At 33.0% G+C, this 19,623-nt stretch overlaps 2 protein-coding genes across 4 annotated transcripts; one reads left to right on the top strand and one right to left on the bottom strand.

Moving 5' to 3' along the window:
• The first annotated feature begins 1,137 nt into the window (after positions 1-1,137).
• Positions 1,138-9,034, top strand: LOC25487652 (uncharacterized). 3 transcript variants are annotated; one of them, XM_024777412.2, is made up of 8 exons: positions 1,138-1,476; positions 1,560-1,682; positions 2,892-2,984; positions 3,100-3,226; positions 3,512-3,621; positions 3,992-4,075; positions 8,123-8,205; positions 8,339-9,034. In XM_024777412.2, exons 1-8 carry the CDS (start codon positions 1,180-1,182, stop codon positions 8,553-8,555), a joined length of 1,134 nt encoding a protein of 377 aa, XP_024633180.1. In that variant the 5' UTR covers positions 1,138-1,179; the 3' UTR covers positions 8,556-9,034. The 3 variants fall into 3 exon arrangements, with proteins under 3 accessions (XP_024633180.1, XP_024633178.1, XP_024633179.1); XM_024777410.2 differs by having other exon boundaries at positions 1,141-1,476; positions 1,542-1,682; XM_024777411.2 differs by having other exon boundaries at positions 1,143-1,476; positions 1,542-1,682; positions 3,995-4,075.
• A 6,120-nt stretch (positions 9,035-15,154) lies between these two features.
• LOC25487653 (uncharacterized) lies at positions 15,155-15,840 on the bottom strand. The gene is made up of 2 exons (XM_013609638.3): positions 15,619-15,840; positions 15,155-15,502 (listed from the first exon to the last, which is right to left on the bottom strand). The coding sequence occupies exons 1-2, from the start codon at positions 15,709-15,711 to the stop codon at positions 15,383-15,385; spliced, it is 213 nt and encodes a 70-aa protein (XP_013465092.1). The 5' UTR covers positions 15,712-15,840; the 3' UTR covers positions 15,155-15,382.
• Positions 15,841-19,623: the final 3,783 nt, after the last annotated feature.

A 19,623-nucleotide genomic window follows, 5' to 3' on the forward strand; every position in this document is an offset into this window, starting at 1 on the left:
AGTTAAAAGCTATGGTCAATAGTAATTCAATATTTGAAATGATTTATATTTGATCATAACATAAAGAGCATTAATCACAAATTAAACTGAATAAAACTAAATTTGCATTCATATTAAATAGTGTTTCACAACCTACATGGCTCAAATAGATCCAATTAGTTCCATCTTTGTATCTATTCACTAAGAACATAGCTACTCATAATTGAAATTTCAATAACTAAATTCAAATTAAATATTACATACATGAAGACCAACTATTAGTTTGGTGAATCTTTAGTCTTTTTCCTTGATTTTCTCTACAAAATTTAGGACCCTCTCTCCGAAAACAAGTTTAGCTTTTATAGGCAAGGTTTTGGGCGCCTCAAATTGTGTCATGATGACAAAAATCGTGATACGGTACTTTCATTGATTTCAAATTTATATTTTAATGCTCCTCCAAATCATGTCACGATTCACAAATCGTGCCAACAATTCCCAAATTTTGGTAAAAAATCGTGTCACGATGCCAAAAATCGTGACACGATGCTGTAAACTCTTTTATGCTTTCTTCACTTTACGTTGTCTAAGAACACTATAAAAAAAACATGTGATGACATCATGTCATCAATATACAAGTGCAACATACATGATACATCATTCAAAGTGATCAACTCACCATTTAAGAGATGGAAGCTAATCTAATTATATCCACATGTGCCAATAGTTTATCTCTAAGACCAACCATCGTATGGTTGCGGTAAAGTAGAGATCTTCTAGCATGATTGATATTTGATACACTTCGTTGTATTATGAAAAAAAAATAAAGAAATGCATTAATAACTATCACCATTATGCCTAAAAAGAAAAACTATCACCCATTATATTCCTTAAAAAAAAAAAAAAAAAGGACTATCACCCATTATATAGAATAGATATAATTACTTAAAACAAAATATCACCATTCAAAAAATATATATAATCACAAAAATAAAAAAAATGAAGTACATTATTTAATATTTACTTTCGACAGTAAGATTTTAGATTCGAAAACATTTCAATTTCGATGAATAGTTTGCTTCCCAAGTCCCATCCATATAAATTGAAATTAAAAACATTTTTTTTATTTAAAAAAACATTATTTTTCTTCCGAAAATAAAGCTTAATTATATTGTTGAATCTAAGGCGAAAATACAAAAGAAAATGGCTACTACATTGGTGTCATCAAATTCTTGGACAAGAACCTTTTTCCCGAAAAACAAAACCAAGATACTCATACACCGTTACAATTCCAATTCCAGTTCCAATTCCAATTCGCCACTCTCAACAACAACAACATTCATGAACCACGACGCTGTTGTCTCCTTACAAGAATGGCAAGGGTGGGGCACCACTTCACCTGTCCCAGCTATGGTCACCCAAATCGCTGAAGATTTGAAGCTTCTTGAGAAAGATTTCGATTCTCAGATGAAATTTGGCCGCGCCGGTGGAAAGTTACAAGTGAGTAATGTTGGTGTTGTTGATATTGTTTTGTGTGTGATGTGATTGATTTTGTGGATTTTTAGGGGAATTTTGGACAGCAGGAAGATAAGAAGCACCGTGCAACTTATAAGGCTTTAGCTGATTCTGAAGAGAAGCTGAAATTTTATTCGGCTAGACAAATAGCTTGTCGTGTACTTGGTAGCAAGGGCTATCTTTGTCAGAAGGTTTGATTTAATTTGGTTTTTGCAAGATTGATGTTGTTGTTGTTGTCGTCGTCGTCTATAGATCACAGACACCGGACATGACTATGTCACATTGATAATATAAACCATTAATAATTTAGGGTTTGTTTGGCAAGCTAGTTTATAGCTTATAAGCTCATATGACTAAAAAAAAACTGTAACCGTCATTTTCTCGGTAGCGTTTTTATTAGCTTATAGCGTTTTTTTTTTATAAGTTTATTCAAGTAGCCTGTAGCTTATCAGTTTTACCCCTGTTATCTTAATTGAAAAAATTAAATATTAATGAAACATATATATTTTTATGTCATTTTATATTTATGTGCTAGTTCAACCATTAATTTTAGTTTTAGTGAAAACTACAAATTCAATCAGCTAGCTTATGAGATATCAACTAACTTATTAGCTCTCCAGTATAAGCTAATTTATCAGCTATCTGTTTTTTTAGCAAACAGAGCCTTAATAAAAATTAAAAATGATTACAAATAAGCTGAAAGGAGCCGACCCCACTTAGTGGGATAAGGCTTGGTTGTTGTTGTTGTACAAATAAGCTAAAAGGAAAGTTCTATCAGACAGCAGTCAAACCGGCAATGTTGTATGGTACGGAGTGTTGGGCGGTTAAGAACCAACACGAGAGTAGAGTAAGTGTAGCGGAGATGAGGATGTTGCGTTGGATGAGTGGTAAGACTAGACATGATAGGATTAGGAATGACACCATTAGAGAGAGAGTGGGGGCAGCACCTATAGTAGAAAAGTTGGTAGAAAATAGGCTTAGATGGTTTGGACATGTAAAGAGAAGACCCGTATATGCCGTTGTAAGAAGAGTAGATCAAATGGAGGAGAGTCAGGTTAAAAGAAGTAGAGGAAGACCTAAGAAAACCATTCGAGAAACCATTAGAAAAGATTTAGAGGTCAATGAGTTGGATCCAAATATGGTTTTTGATAGAACACTATGGCGTCATTTGATCCATGTAGCCGACCCCACTTAGTGAGATAAGGCTTGGTGTTGTTGTTGTTGTATTACAAATATGCTATGCATGTGTTAGTCTCATGTTGCCGTATGATAAGTCTTCGATCTGAAGCGTCAGTACTACACAAATTGTTGTTGTTGCTGCTGAGTAATGGTTGTGGTGATGATGATGCATCTGACATTTTGCTTTTTAATCTTGCTTTCATTTTGTTTTTTTTTTTTAGTGCTGGCTTGCTATGGAAGATTGTATGTGTTCGCAAATTACATCCTCTTTGCTCTTTCCTGGAATAAAGTTTTGGTTGTATATGCATCCCAAGGTTTGCATACATGATATATATGACTTGTGAAATATGATTTGGTTATGGTTCTCATTTTTTGTGTTTTGTCTATCTTTCATAAAGTATTTACTTTTTAGTCTTCCTTCATATGCAGGACTTTTTACGACAGAACAACACTGGAAAGATTTTGTGGCAAGTTTTTGGGGTTGATTGTGCAACTTTGTGCCTTTATGGCATTCCTGAACATGAACAAATCATGTGGAATTCCTTTAAACTGGCAGGTCTCTCAATTCATAACAATTGTCAGTCACTATTATGGTTTCTGTTCATTCAAGTAGTCAGATTTCGATCTTGGAATCCTTAACCTAGCATAGTTTCTACTATTTCTACTGTCTATGTGTCTTGAATAGTTTGTTATCACCGACTTTTACTGCTTCCAAAATAATATAAGAAATGTAAAATATAATATTCTATAGTCAACCAAATATAGATGGGAATAAATGTTTATATTCCTTCATTTCAACTAGTGTCCGTTACTTAGGTCGTGGGTTTTTACCTTGATTCAGGAAGAAGTAATGTGTGGTGCCTTTATCCCAACAAGAATGCCGTTTTGGAATCAGTTGAAAATGCATTTGGTCAGGAACCAGTTGCAAATAATGAAGTATCATCAGAAAAGGTATATGCATCATTATATTGATTACTGTATTTCTAATTATTGATATAAAATTATTAATTTTTTTTTTTCAACAACCATTGAATAGAACAAAAATAATTTAGTAGATTTCAACCTTGAGCAGAAGGTTGTTTTGAGGAGGGGTGTATTGTTAAAGATATAGGACTCCTAGGACAAGCAAGAGGTTGTTAGGATATGCAATAAGAGAATATTTGTTATACACATACATATATATCTTTGTTTATCTCTTGTGAAGTCAGTGGTACTTGTGAACCAAAATTCATTTGTTATTGCTTCTTTTGACATTTTTCATATAGATTTCGCTATCTTCCATTTGGTGCTTCCGAGTAATCTATTTGTCTTAATTATAAAGCAGTTAAAAGAAGATACAACTCAGCATTTTATTTTGATTGATGGGACATGGAGCAATTCAGCGGCAATGTTTAGGCGCCTTCAGGTAACTTCTGGTTGGATTTGTTCTGCATTTTCTTCAGTTTAAAATTGAGAATTTTCGTAATATGACCATAGTTGATCATCCAATTAACCTACTGGTGATTAGGTGCCCGGATAGAATAACTGCATATTTTTATGTATAGGTTTTAGTTTCCAACTCTTACAAATGTAAGTTGACTTAATATGGAAATAATGTTTAAAACATCTAGCATAGGATCCAAATACAACTTGATACTATGTACACAATACATATTGAACATTCTACCTTGGTGATAAAGCAAATGACAATATGGTAGGATATGGAATATTGGATAATTAGCGTAATATGAGTTAGTTAGTAGAAGTTAGTTTAGTTAGTTGATAAGTTTGTTAGGTGGTTGTTAAGAGTTGTTAGTTTGGTTATTCTTAGAAAGTCTTCACATAGCCCTCAAGGGTAGAAAGGAAAGTTAGTTTTTTGAATAATTAAGTATAGTGACTAGAGAATGCTCTAGTGTGAAAGGAGACTGCTCCTTTGGGGTAGCCTTGTGTGCAAGGTTATGATCTTCCTCTGTTGTCAATACGGGCTAACGCGGCGCGGAGCGGCTGAAAACAGCCTAGCGCGTCAGAACGCGACCGAGTCGCGCGTTAGACAAAAGCGGAACAAAACGGGGTTTCGCGGCCGTTATCCGGTGGAGCGGGGCGGACCAAAAGCGGGTCAAGGCGTCCGATTTCACTTAAAACCACTTTTCAGGGTCAAAATCGTAAAATCAAAAGTCGGAACAGCTGGATCTGAGGTCGAAATGAAAGAAGAATGAGAAGAAATGAAAGAAAAATGATGAAAGAAGGAGGAGAAATATGGGAAAGAAGACTGATTCTGCAGATCTGGTTGTTTAAGCTTGCGGCGGCACTATATTACATCTGACCTAACCTTGAAAACCTTTCATAAATGAATCGGGTTAAGATATTGGTGAATAAAAGTATATGGGCTGGCCCAATCTCAATAGACTTAAAACAGAAAATGGCCTTAAACTAAAACACGTGACTTTCATTTCCTAACCTATTTTTTACCTTTTATTTTTTTCAATCTAAAAACTGGTTAACCAAGAAAAGGAAAATAAGTACATAAATACTGTGAACATTTTTTCTTATACCTTTTATCCTAGAAAAAATCAATGGTAGATTCTTTTTACATAAAACAAAATAGTAACATAATTAGATAAAAAATAACATTATTTAGTAATAATAGACCAATAATTGAATAGTAATATAAACTAATTGTAGTATATAATTTGTATTAGTTAATGAGTATTTAAATATAAATATATATATATATATATATAATCTAAATACAAATTATAACTTATGTAGTTCCTTAAAAAAAGAAAAAACTTACTTATGTTGTATAAATTAATTCAAGTATGTTTTATGTTTTGCTTAAGGCTTGTGACTTTTATTTTTTAAATTATAGAAATACTTCATGAATTGAGTAATATTAAGTTGTTTTAGTATTTCTTTTTCAACATTATAGTATTTTAGTATTAAATATATTAGTGTCCGCGTCATGTAATAGCGCCCGCGTCGCGCCCGCATACCGCACCGCGTCAATTTTTGGGGTGGCCGCGCCGCGCCGCATTTCTGCTTTGACAACAGAGTGATCTTCATTATGCACGTTTTGTATCTTCTCTTTCAATCTCACTACATCAATAAGGAATCCTTCATTCATTTGCAATCTTTATTCTAGTTAGAACTTTTCTTTTGTTTATTCAAATCTGCCCTGTTTAGGGAATTCTTTCTTATAGCAAAAGAAAGGTTGCTAACACAATAACAAAATTTTAATATTATATAAGCAACACAGATTAAACTAAGATGGGTTCATAGCTCCAAATCGGACTACACCAGAATACACATAGCATCACAAATCAAAACTGATGAAAAATTCACAACCCTCAGCAATATAGCACGCCAAAAGAACATACAATTACCAAAGAGTGAAGGATGGTGGGACTGGGTTCCCCTCATTGGAGCTAGATTCAACCCAGTAGAGGTAGGTTTCAGCTCATCAGAGTTTGGTTCATTTATCTTGCAGGCCCGTTGGGTTCATTGTAAACCTCAAAGGATAAGGTTGTTCATATTTTTCTGGTTTGTGAGTTCGATTCTGTTGGGAGCTATGGGGATGAGACTTAATACAAAGTCACTTTTCTCCTTATGGATGGGTTCATGTGGGATGTTAAATGCAGCTGTTGAGTTGAACAGCTATGAGGTTAATGTTTTGCGCACTATGGCGTTATATCATTTAGCTGTTCCAGTTTTGTTTTTCGATAAAACACCGAACTACTTATTTTAGGCATATCTAGGGGAAAATGACCATTATGCTGTAGACCCGTGTTAAATTGTACGAGTCTGTGCAAGTGTACTTGACTTTACATAAACAATCTTATAAGCGAGTTAACTCGATTTTGATTCCAAGAATCATAGACTCACATGACTCTATGGTTGAATTTGATAACCATGGTTTTTATTTTTGACAGACAACCATGGTTAGACCTATGCCATGAAGGTGATACTTGATATCAGTTTTCTGAAATAGCAGATACAGTGGCGCTATAGCGGTATAGTATAGTAGAGTTTTAACAAACTGTCGTTGTTCTGTGAAAAAGTGTTGTTAAATAGCGATTATAGCATTGCTATAGCACTGTAACATAGCAGAATTTGAACAAACTGCTATTTTCCGTGTTCTGCGATTGACAACACTGGTTGATATGAAATTCTTTCTACCTTTCCCAAAGAAAATGAAGAGGAAATCAAGTAGAGGAATGACCTATAGATTATGATCACTGTACATAGATTCAAATAGTAACATAACAATTATTGTTCCCATCTTCTCCATTGGACCATTATTTTTCAACTTTGAAGATATTTTTGACTTCAATTGTTCTACAAAGTATGGATTTATTTGCCAGAAACGTTTCCTTACTAACTGCTGCAAATGATGTGGTAGAGTGCTGTATGTTTTCTGTTGCAAGTTGCTGTCGATTAAAATAACAGGATAAAATGGAAAAGTTCCTTGTTTTAATAAACAGTACTTACATAAGTTGGCACAGTTTCTGTTGAGATAATTGTGGTTCTGTTAAGAAAAATGCATCAATTTTGGCAGCGGAATTTCCCATGCTGGGAAAAGATTACCTCTAGTGCAACAATAGTTTAATGCCTTTTCTTTTGATACATGATTCTAACAGAGATTTTAATGTCATTTAATGCTTTTTATTTTGGTCAGGATGTCATGTAATGCTTTATTTAATTGGATTTTGCTCCTCTAAAGTGGGTAGTGAGAAAAACTACGGTTGATATTGTTACCACTTCATGATTTGTAGCGGAGATGAGGATGTTGCATTGGATGCGTGGTAAAACTAGACGAGAGAAGATTAGAAATGACAACATTAGAGAGAGAATTGGGGTAGCACCTATAGTAGAAAAGATGGTGGAAACTAGACTTTGGGTGGTTTGGGCATGTAAAGAGAAGACTTGTAGATGCTTTAGTAAGGAGAGTAGATCATATGGAGGATAGTCAGATCACTAGAGGCAGAGGTAGACCTAGAAAAACTACAAGAGAAACTATTAAGAAAGATCTAGAGATTAATGTGTTGGATCGAAATTTGGTTTATGATTGAACATTATGGCGTAATTTGATCCATGTAGCCGATCCCACTTAGTGGCATAAGGCTTGGTTGTTGTTGTGCAATTACTTTACCCTCTAAAGGGAATTCCTCACTTTAAAGGAGTCTTACCGTATTGAATCATGCTTTTGCATCTTAGGATGAAAATGCCTATGTGATCTTGTACAACATTTAGACATGATAATATGAAATTTCGCCAAAGGCATAGTTTTATTTTAGACTCAATTTAGTAATATACTGACACTGCCTGCAAAGATATTTTTATGAGATATAGTCATAACTTAACATATTAAAAACATGTAATGTCCAGGTTTTTCAATTCAATGGAATGAATTAATTTATACTGAAACACCATTTACAAAATATTCATGCGAATTATGATATTTTGTTTTCAACAGGATCAAGCAAAGTCAATTTGGGGAGATGAGGACCTTTCATGTATATCACTAAATCCTGGTACTTCTGCCATGCATAAACTCAGGTGAGAGAGAAAGTGAACTTAAGATTAACTATTTATCTCTGCTTTTCCCCTTCTTGCCTTCTTATCTTAGTTATTGGATTTTTGCTGTATTTGATGTGAAGTCTAATTCCGATTTATGGTATTTCGAGGGCAGGCCCCAACCATCTTGGGATCGTACATGTACAGCAGCCGCTGCTGCTGGCCTGCTCTTGGAGCTCCACCTACTTCCGAGGTTTAGCTCAGCTGAATTGGATAAACAGGCAGAAACAGTTGAACATGCTTTAACAGTCCTATTAGAAGCTCTCACAAAGAGACGTCTTCGAATGGGAAGGTCCATAACACGAAAAGTAAGGCCAAATAACATCTGTTAGAGATCTAACCAAGTTTTTTCTGACAACTTAGTCAGCCTCTTGCAATTTTTGAAATGGGGTAATTATCAACCCTAATGAGAAATAGTGCACTAGAGTTATGCAGACAAGAATTTTCCTCCATGTTAATTTTTTACAGAGGCTTCAAGTTTCAAAGTTTAGTTGAAACAACGACTCACACATTCTTCCTTTCATTTACAACATGATTGATGCTATATCCTCCAACACAATCTTCCTAATAACCACTTAGTACTATATGAAGTGACTAGTACTAAATGAAAAAGGAAATGCATTTAATATGTTGGTAGCTTGGGTAGGAGGATATTTGAGAACAATGTATATTTTTTCTTGCAAATTTTGGATAGTAAGTACACTTATAATGTAATTCGGTACTTCATGGAATTTTGGAGTACATCAGGCATGGGGAAAAAACGATTTTAAGATTCTATTTATTGTGATTTTTTTTTCTATGACCACTGCTAGTATTTTGTGCCTCTTTTTCCTTGTGTTTTGGAAGTTGAAAACTCGAGTACTGAATAAAATCCCAGTCTATACACATTCTCTCCAAATAGGTATATATTGTCATTCATGATCCTACAAGCCTACAACGGGGTACCAAATTGGTACTCTTCCACGGATTTGGATTTACTCCAGTAAAAAAGTAAAAAATAACGCAGTTGCACACATCAATTGATCTTGTTTGAGATTGGTCGGCTTGCATCACACCTCTACCAAATAATGATCACCATTGAATTGAGATTGGATAATTAAGATCAATAGTTGTGCTACGCGGTTAGTGCGTCAAATTCAAACCCTTCTTCCTCATAGGTACCCTTTCTCGAAGTATTGTACATTCTAGATTCATAATACAGTATTTTTTTTTTTTTTACTAGGTTTTTATGGACTTTTCTTTTACAAATGTTCTAGTATGGCTCATAGCCACCCGAGGAGATAGGTGATTAAAGCAGCCCATAAACCAGCTAAGACGGCTTCATCGTGGCTAGTCCCACTTTTTACCTATTGGTATTAGTGACATCGTTGATTTAGAAAGTAGATAGCTTTAGTGGCCACTTGAGTTGCTCAGCCTATTGGAATGTATCTTTCGATGGGTTTTTATTGCTTACAAAACCGATTGAGAGCTAGTTTCCAACTGTTTTTTTCACTAAATTTGAGCAATGAAAGGGCTCTTAAACAATTCTCATTTGGCAATGCAATGAGTTTGTTGTTATAAAAGAACACTTGTAGCCTCATCCCTCATGTAGTTTTCTTTTGCATGTGTTCCAAATGTTCCATACTGCAAGCGGGTTGGATGAATTCAAACCTCGACCATATTTTTCCCCTGCCACAGTTACAAACATCCATGCTTCGTTTATAGTTATCTCTAACTATTCTCATCCCTAGATTATCTCTGTGTGACAAGGAAAGATCTTGCTTCATTATTACTTGTAGGACACGTTTTTTCTAACATCCAATGGCCACCCATGTTAAAGCACATCCTCTGCTTTTAGTGCTACTTGCATATCATCTCAACGGCTTTGATGCCACATGTTTATCCTTTAGGATTTGTGTGGGAGATAAGAAGGAAACATAGGAAAGAGTAGAGGGAAGGGGAAGAAGAAATATATCAGGGAATCTGTCACTTTTTTTGGAAGAGTATTTTTGAAGGGAGTAGATGAAAATACTTTTTTATTGAAAATAATTTTATTTATTTATTTTGAAAGTATTATAAAAAGCAATAATAGATTTGAAAATGTATTCAAAATTCGTAGAATCCCTCCAATGCATTTTGAGTTTCCTCACATTAGAGGGTTATAGTCTAATATTAGATGGATGGACTACATACACTTCTATTAGAACATCAACCCGGTTAAAAAAACAAAGAAACAATAAACACTAACAATGAATACACGATATTTGTAACTTGTATTTAAATATTGTTTACATGCAAGGTGCTCTGCTCGCTGGAACTACCCTCTGCCTAGCATGGAATCTCTTATTCTGAGAGATAAGTTTGGAACTTAATTTTACCGCTCCCTCTTTTTTATTTTTCTTTTTACCTCGTTACTTTGTAACACTACAAAAAAAAAAAAGATTAAAATTTACTGTGTATAACTTGTATTTAAATATTACGTTTGAACTTCAGATTACAACATTAAATCTTAATATATATATTCGAGAAAGGCTACCTGCTTATCAATATTTATGAGCCATACTTAACAAAAAAAAAAATTCCATTTTTTATTCATTCCTTTTATTATTATAGTCATCTTTTTTTAATTCCCACCCAACTTTTAAACAAAGCCTTAAATATATGTAGAAGACAATTAACCACTTATCTCCACACGCCTCAAGCATATGTAGAGATTAAACATCTCTCCATGCTACAATTATTAATCTTAAGGAAAATTATTGAATAAACAAATTGATTGGTATGAGAATGACATCAATCTTTTTAGGTAATGATGATACGTGGTGTGGGTTCCTCTTTGATAGTTGCTGATATAGCAAACCACCGACTCAGAATGCATCAACTAAAATAGCAGTGGGGTTGGCACTCTCATATTGGTGTCTAATATTCATATCACTCATGTTTATCTTCTTCAACTTTGACCAAAAACACCATGTTAATTTCCTCCAATACTATAGGTGTGAATGAAAAGTTCGCAAGTACAAATATCTTAATGATTGACTAAAGCTAAAAAATAATTAAATAAATGATTGACCATAAAAATTTCTGAGGTTACACAACAACATAATGTTTATGTATTTAAAAGAAGGTGAGGATGACAAATTGACAATTGTTACTCATAAGTTGAAGCATCCAACTTTCTAACTCCAGTATATATCTATATCATTAAATAATTGTTTTGTTTTGTCCATATTTTAATTTTAATTAAAATATAATTATTAATACTTGAAAGCCCAATTGGCCATATGTTCTTGGAATGACCTCTTATTCTTTCTACTTCAAAATAGTTGTTATTTGAGGCTTTGGATAAGGATTATAAAAGTTGTTGATTACTTTTAACTTTCAAAAAATATAATTGTTTTGATCTCAAATTCTTTGAGTTATCACATTTTTGTCATTTGTAAAAGGATAATCTCAATTTCTAAACGATTTGAAACTATTGGCGTAAATATCACAGTCGAGGTTAAGGGGCTAAAGGGCATGTAGCTTATGTCCCTCATTTAAAGTCAATGTTTTGATCTCAAGTCAACATCAATGCGTTTTCGAGGTATTATCTAATTTGAGTCTTGTGTGAGCCCTCGTAATTTTGTCCTTTGTAAAAACTATCTCGTTAGGTTGAGGAGTGTAAGTGATATTTATAAACTATTATTGTCCTCGATTCTCAAGCAATATGAGACAATTTTGGTGTATCAGATGAATAATAATTATCCTTTTCATAACCCTCTAATCTTTAGGAGAAGAGATATGGATAATTTATAGTTCGACTCGAATATAAGTAAAATTTGATCAATAATTATTTGAAAGTGTGACCACTTATTTTCAATGATCCAACAACCTAAACTAATTGTGAGCTAAATTATTGATACAACTACTTTTCTACAGATAAATTAGAGAGCATTATCAAAGCAAAATAGTCACCCATGCCATATTCATGTATACCTGCTTCAAGTGGCCATTTAGTTTGTTTATTTTATTTTTATTTTTTTTACAAAACCAAAGAGACATTCAATTAACTAGACAGACACATGCTATGCCTAAAAAATATTACAAAGCAGTTTAGTCCACCAATTCCAACAAGGACAAAAAACAAAAGACAAAACAACCAAGAAATAACCATATGAAAAGCCTCCCCAAGAGCAAAACTTGCGACAAAGACTGAGAATTTCAAGTACAAACAACACAATACACCAAATTTGGTTTCCTAGACACAAATTTGGTGGTGAAGTTTGTCTACCAATTATTCTATGTCCAAACTTTAACCTACTCACTTGTTTCATTATTTATGTAAGGAAATTTCACATGCCATGGTGATTGTTTGATGTAAACTCGGTCTTTTGTGGAGGCTACAGTTAGAAGTTGGAAATCGGAATCATCCTTTGTGTTATAAAATAAGAATCACATAGAAAGAAAAAAAATGTGCATAGGAATCCTTTTTATTCATAAAGGCTATATAGGAAGCTTGATGATATTGAAATTTGAAATAGACTAAAAATGTAACTTTTTTTTGTCTTAGATGAAGTGGTAATCCACTAAAATTAAACTCACACATAGCTAGGAGGTCTCAGGTTCGGATCCGGGTCACGACGTCCGGCCTTGCAATTTCGGCATTTGTCAGTTGAGCTGGAACTTCTAAACAATGTAATTTTATTTTTAAAATTTTAACATGTGCCCTAAGAACGCAAGTTAGCAATACCCTATTATTAATTGCAAAGGTAATGAAAGTGTGTGTGGGAAATTCGCACGCCAAGTGAAACTGAAAACTGTAAAAGTGAAACACAGCATGGAAATCACCTGTAAAGTTGAATGCATGAAGTTATCAAAAGTTTGAAACATCAACTTTCGGTGCTTTCACGCATCATGCATTTGTGGAGATATAAACTCCCACCTCATGTGATAAGGTTCAGTTATGTACTTGGTCTATAGAGCCAAGTGGTAAATGTTGTATATTCCTTTGCCTGCTCCAAAATTTAATAATTATATACTTTTGGCTAGTGGAGAATTTGCATTTTGCAATATATTGGAAGAAGGTGCTATGACTTTTTTTGAAGGTGCTATGACTTGAAAAAGATTTGGTCATGGGTTCTACTCATCCACTAAATGACACAATGCTGATTGATGAATCTATGCTCAATGAGTCAAGATTAGGCATCCTTTTTTGAGAATGAAAAAAAAAAAGATAAAAATTGAAATATATATTTGTTTACTTTTAAAAATATTGTAAGTTGTAAGCTCTTTGAAGAAGTTAAAACCCTACAATCGAGAGACGTAGTTCTTTCTTTAGCGTAATCCTTTAGCCGAATCCTCCGCTAATTTTCAACTTTGACAATTGACATCAACATCTTTATAACATCTATATTTATAGGCTATAGCATGTACCAAACCAGTAACAATAATAAAAGATAATCAAAACATCATTTTGATTTTGCACTACTTTACTTGTAGGTTACTCTTTCAATGAAATAAAGCAAGGCAATAGAAATCGCAAATCGGGTATATTCTTTTAAGGTTACCAAATTTTTCATATACTACTTAAGAGACTCAACATTCTTTACCACCCGAACCAAATATTTATTCTTATTTGATTCATATATTATTTTTCGGAATCAGATTCAGAAATTTTGTAACACGAGAAACAAAAGAATATACCAAACCCTGCTTGCCCAACACGCAGTGGCAAAATAATAGTATAAAATTGTTCCATCATCACAAACAACAAATTTTTATTTCGAAGAGAATATTCCATATAATTAGGAAGATTATACCAAGCAACCATCACTATCATTATTCCCAAAACAAAAAATCAATTGCAAAAGCAATATTGTACACTACCTAGATTACTTTAATTCCATATACCAATCATCTAATCAAACATTAGGATTTTTTCTCCAAAATATGAAATTAAAGAGAGAGATTTAAAATGGCCATGGAATTTACTTTTACTTTCTTTTTCTTTTATCTTTACTTTTCCCTATTTATTATTGTAATATGGTTAATTCAAGTTCAAGCATACTATACAAAAAAAAAAAAAAAAATTATAATAATAGTAGTTTAAAAGGGTGAACTATTCTTTTTTGATGTACAAAGGAGCAATTGACAAACAAGCAATTATGCACTTTCGTTGGACCTACAAGTGGACGGTGCACCACTTTATTAAAATCAACATAAGAAGAAAGAATTGTAGCTGGCACATGCAGTTGCTGGTTATAGTTGGCACATACGGTTGATTACTTGAAAGCTCTGTTCACACAAGAAGTGACTTTCTTTCAAGCCCGAGATTTTGTAATTCATAGGTTGCATATAAATTTCATTGCACTTGTAAATTTTTAATAAGGTTAATAAAATGTCTCATCAAAGCCTCTTAAGTACAACTTTTTTTTTTTTAGGTTACTAGTATTTTATAGGTATGAAATTCAACTTCGTTTAATGGTGAATAATCTTCAACTCTTTGTCGAAAACCTCTGAAACACACAAATGGATTTTTCTCTTTCTAGTTATATTTTGTTCTGTATGCAAAAGAGTGTCCGAGATCAAACTCATAATTTGGACCAATTCATTAATGATGTTTGCATATGAAGCACGGATACGGATATTAAATATAACACGAACACTGACACGCGGCACAACTAATGATTTAAAAAAATCACATAATTCAATATAATTATAAGTGTCGGTGTCGATATCAGACACAAAGACACCATGACACATCTAAACCCAACGAGTGTTTCCTAGAATTGTCTGCTAAGTACAATTCAAATAACAAAAAAATTGCACAAACATTTGATACACTCATGTTTCATCCATAAACTTTTAAAACAAAAAAAAAATAAAAATTCTAATTTATTAATTTTATAGAAAAAGGAATACAAAGCAGGGAAATAAATAAATAAAAAAGAATAAAAACTACAAAAACAAATTAAACCATCCAAAATCTTATACTTTTATCTTTCATTACCCATTAAGGATTACAAAAAAGAAAAGCACCAAATAATAATTTTCGTATCATTACAAATATTTTCTCTTAAAAGAAAGCAAAAAAGAAATATATTTTCCAACAAGTGAAATCTTCTTCTTCTCAAAACCAAAAGAAGTTGAACAAGACGAAGAAACATATGAGGAAGAAGAAAAATTCCAAACCCCACTTTCATCTATGAGCAGTTATCAGCGTTTCTATGAAACGCAAACCATCGAATCTCGGCGCAAATTTCTCCGTCGACGAGGACGAAGATCTCTCATCACGGCCTCTTCTTTCAACCGTACCGTCCTACAAAAACACAAATTCACACAACAAAATTCAAATATAATTCAAGCAAATTAAAGAAAATTGAAGAAATTTCAGATCTTGGGTTTAGAGAAGAAAAATTAAAAAAATATATGTACCTGATGATTGGAGTTATTTGCCGAAGAAGAAAAGGAGACAGCGGTGGCGGAAGCAGCGGCGACGGAGGCGGCGAAGAGGCCGGATTTCTTCATTGTGGTGGTTTTGAGAAAAACAAAAGAAGATTGGAAAATTTGTTGAATTTGTAGAGAGTGAATATGTGGAGAAGAATTAGAGAGAGAAAGAGGAAGAGAGAGAAAGTGGAAGGAAATTTGGTTGCGGAAGTTTGGGGAGGGTTTGACGGCATATATATAGGAGAGAATTGTAGGTTAAATTTATTTATGCGGCAAAAACACATTGTTTCTTTTGTGAAATTACCTATTTGTCTTTCTAGATGTTTTGTTTTAAGTTAATTTTTTAGTCAGGATGTTCGTTGTATTTACCAAACTATCTTTTCTTGTCAATTTCAACAGTCACACAACTCTTTCAATCTTTTTTTTTTTTTTTTGTCGGGGTTCGAACCACAGTGCTTGCATATATTATGCATTGTTCATACGAACTGAGTTAAGCTCACAAAAACATCTCTTTCAATCTAAATAAACATTTTGAGTTCGAATTCGGTTTTGAGAATAGAATAATGTTAAATGTTTTGAGGGAGATATTTGTAATCAATGTAGTCTTATTCAGTTTAATAGACTGGTTTATGCAACTATATTCATATGATATCTAATTGAAACCAAAAAAACATAAATTTATTTAAAAGAAATTAAATTAATTTTGTTTCAAGGTCATTTTTGTACCTGTACTAATACGAAGAGGACCACAAGTCAACATAAAGACAAAATGTCACTTTTGTTTTTGGAACTCAGATGTGGTGGTCAAGTCCTATAGTTTGTCTGGGTATTGGCTAATCACTGGAGATTGTTTCCTCTTGACATTGTTACATTGTTCTCTTTGTTTATTGGTAGTGGTCTTTTAGGCACACCTTATGCTAAGAGATTGTTATCGCATTTGGTAATATAATTTCATTTTAACTTGTTCAAAAAAAAAACATAAAAACAATTTTTTGAAGAAAACACCGTAGGAGTTGACAAGAAATTGAAATTGACAAAGAAGATGATCACTTGTAAGACACCACTAAATAACACAACGAGCCTCACCACACTTGTCGTATCAAAATGGATAGTTGAGAAAAGGTTTTTTTTTATGTTAACCCTCTAGTTTCTAAGGAAAATCGGCTTTAGTAATTTGGGGTTCGATCAGAAGGTAAATAAATCCTAATCAAGAATTCTTTCACCTAGGAATTGAACTAACGTTCTCTCAAACAATTCACCCATTATAAAGTTCATCAATCACTTGAGTCTAATCTTGAGAAATCTAATTTTAAAGCACATGTTATAACAATACTTCAACTCGATGAAAAATCAGTTGAAGAAGAACAAATTTAGGGCATGTGTCCATCCTCAACACACCATAGGCTGGGAATATTTCAATAAAATGATGGTTACGATCATGAAATGTAACTAAAGGGAACTTAGTTGTGTTTTACAATTTCCAATAAATAGCAGCTCTCAAAGAATAAGTAGTTGAATACTTAATTTCCAAAGTCTACTTCTGGCCAGAAAAAAATAGAAGCTTTTTAGAACTTTAAGTATATCTTTCACCGTTTTAAACTCTTTTAAATTCTTGTAATTTCAATTAAAAATACTTTATGTTTTCAACAAATTTACATATCAACGTATTGTCTTTAAATTCTTTTACTTTGTACTAACTTTATCTTTCAAGTTATTTTTTATTCAACAATTTAATTTTCACGTAATTTTACATTCTACCCTTTTAACTTAAAGTTTTTTACTTTCAAACTTGTTTACTTCAATTGTCCCCTTTTAACTTGAAGTTTTTTACTTTCAAACTTGTTTACTTCAATTGTCATTTTCATTCAAAGTCTATTAATATTTCAACAATTCGACTTTAATTTCTCTCTAAACTTTCTTTCTCCTTCGTTCATCGATGAGAGGTGGTTTTAGGTCATTTTTGATCTAGAATCACCCCTCTACATCTTTTTTCCCTTTTTCTTTCAATATAAATAAGTGGTTTTCACATCTATCAAGTTTTTTCTTTTGTGTTTTTTGTGATTTCGTCGTCTAAGTGCAGCGTTGTGTTGTTCGTCGTCTTGTGCGGCGTTTGATTTCGCGTTTTATCGCGGTGTTTGTTCAGTTCCTATTGAAAGATCTACATCAGTAAATTACAAATTCAACCAATGATTTGGACGTCAACGTTGCAGATCCGGAAGCGTGGGTATTTCGGTGACTTAAGTTTTATCATATTATTTGTAGGCATTTTGCCATTGTATGTTATTAACTTTGGTGCTGTGAGTTTGTTCGCAGATTCATCCTTTACGTTTTTAACAATGTTTGTATCTGATGTACTCTATCGATTTGAATGAATGAATATCGTTTTGTTTTTGTAAAAAAAAAAAAATGGAAATAACATGTAGTGGGTCCCACCATTTAGTGAGAGATGGATACAAAAAAGTATGTAGTGGATCCCACCAATATTAATTATTTTCAAACTTTTTGTGACTTTATCTTTCCAAATGGAAGAAATGAAGAGAGTAATAACTCGAGAGGATTTTGACTCCTTTTCGTTAGTATATATTGGAATTTGGACATTATAATTAAAAAATTATTTTAATACTATTTGTCAATAATATTTTATTTTCTTTCTATATACAATTAAGTACAACATGAAAGCGGATAGACTTACATGTTTAAAGGCTAATATACAATAAGGAAAATATGTGTCCGTATATCCACTCCTCCCTCCGTCTCAAAATGTATGTCACTTTAGAAAAAATATTTGTCCCAAATAGGGTTGGGAATAGGCCAGGCCGGCCTACAGGGGCCTACGGCCTGGCCTGTTTTGGCCTGGCCTGGCCTGGACTGTTTAGTAGATAGACCTAGGCTTAGGCTTTTTAGAAAGCCTGTTTAGTTAAATAGGCTAAGCTTAGGCTTCAAAAAAAGACTGTTAAGCCTAATAGGCCGGCCTATTAATACTTATTTATTAAAAAATATTTTTTTTATATTAAAATAATTGCATATATTAAAAATATAAACATCTTTTTCTTTATCTATTAGTCCCTTAATAGGCTTTGTTGTTATAGACTTTTATGTAGGCTATAATCTAGTTGAAATTTACTTGTAGTGAAATAGGCTTTTAAGTAGACTTTAAGACAAGTTTAACCTATTTAGTAGGCCAAATGAACTATTTGATGGCCTTAATGTGAAGTAGGCTTTCAGGCCAGTCCAAGCTTTTAAATAGGTCAGACCAGGCCTAGAAAAACGGCCTATGATAGGTGTAACGCCCACTTTCGTTTAATCGTTATTTAATCGAGTTTAGGTGATTATATTATATTTATATAATATATGTATGATTTTGATATGTTTTGATAAATTGTGGTGATTTTGGTGATTTGATGGATGACGTGTTAGGTTCTGAGTTTTGGAGGAATTGATAAGATTAGAGAATTTATTTTATTGTTAAATAAAATAAAGATTTGAAAAATATTTAGTTGAGGGCTGTTTTGATATTTTAGATAGTTTTGGGGGAGAAAGTGAGATAAGATAAGTTATTAGAAAGAGGTATAAATAGGAGAAGACCTAATATTTTAGAAACTCATTGTACGTGAAAACTTTTGGAAAAGGGAGAAAAAGCTTAGAAGGGAGAAGAGCATAGGTAGAGTGCTGCGATTTTCTTCATTCAAGGTAAGGGTGAGACTAATAATTCAATAATGTTAATTACTGTAATTCTGATGATTAGTTGACAAAGTTAGGATTGATTTAGAGAAGTTTTGGAATTAGGTTAAAGCCCTAAAAATTGATGATCAAACGGTAAAACTTGTTTAGATTGATGTAAGAACCGTCCTATAACCTTAGAACATGTTTAGGATGAATTATGGAATCAAAATTAGGCTTTGAACCATGTTGTGTGATGGATTTTTGAGAAAAACCCTAGTCTGCCCGTGCTTCTGTTCATCGCTCGCCACGGCGAGTGACGATCCTCGCCTC

Source organism: Medicago truncatula, chromosome 2 (assembly GCF_003473485.1).
Source record: "Medicago truncatula cultivar Jemalong A17 chromosome 2, MtrunA17r5.0-ANR, whole genome shotgun sequence".
Taxonomy (NCBI): domain Eukaryota; kingdom Viridiplantae; phylum Streptophyta; class Magnoliopsida; order Fabales; family Fabaceae; genus Medicago; species Medicago truncatula.

Excerpts from the sequence above, each read along its gene's own strand:
- LOC25487652 (XM_024777410.2), top strand. The coding sequence starts at position 1,180 with ATGGCTACTACATTGGTGTCATCAAATTCTTGGACAAGAACCTTTTTC. Across the intron at positions 3,622-3,991 it reads ATGAAGTATCATCAGAAAAG|CAGTTAAAAGAAGATACAAC; the intron begins GTATATGCATCA and ends TTAATTATAAAG. Across the intron at positions 4,076-8,122 it reads CAATGTTTAGGCGCCTTCAG|GATCAAGCAAAGTCAATTTG; the intron begins GTAACTTCTGGT and ends TGTTTTCAACAG.
- LOC25487653 (XM_013609638.3), bottom strand. The coding sequence starts at position 15,711 with ATGAAGAAATCCGGCCTCTTCGCCGCCTCCGTCGCCGCTGCTTCCGCC. Across the intron at positions 15,503-15,618 it reads CAAATAACTCCAATCATCAG|GACGGTACGGTTGAAAGAAG; the intron begins GTACATATATTT and ends GTGTTTTTGTAG.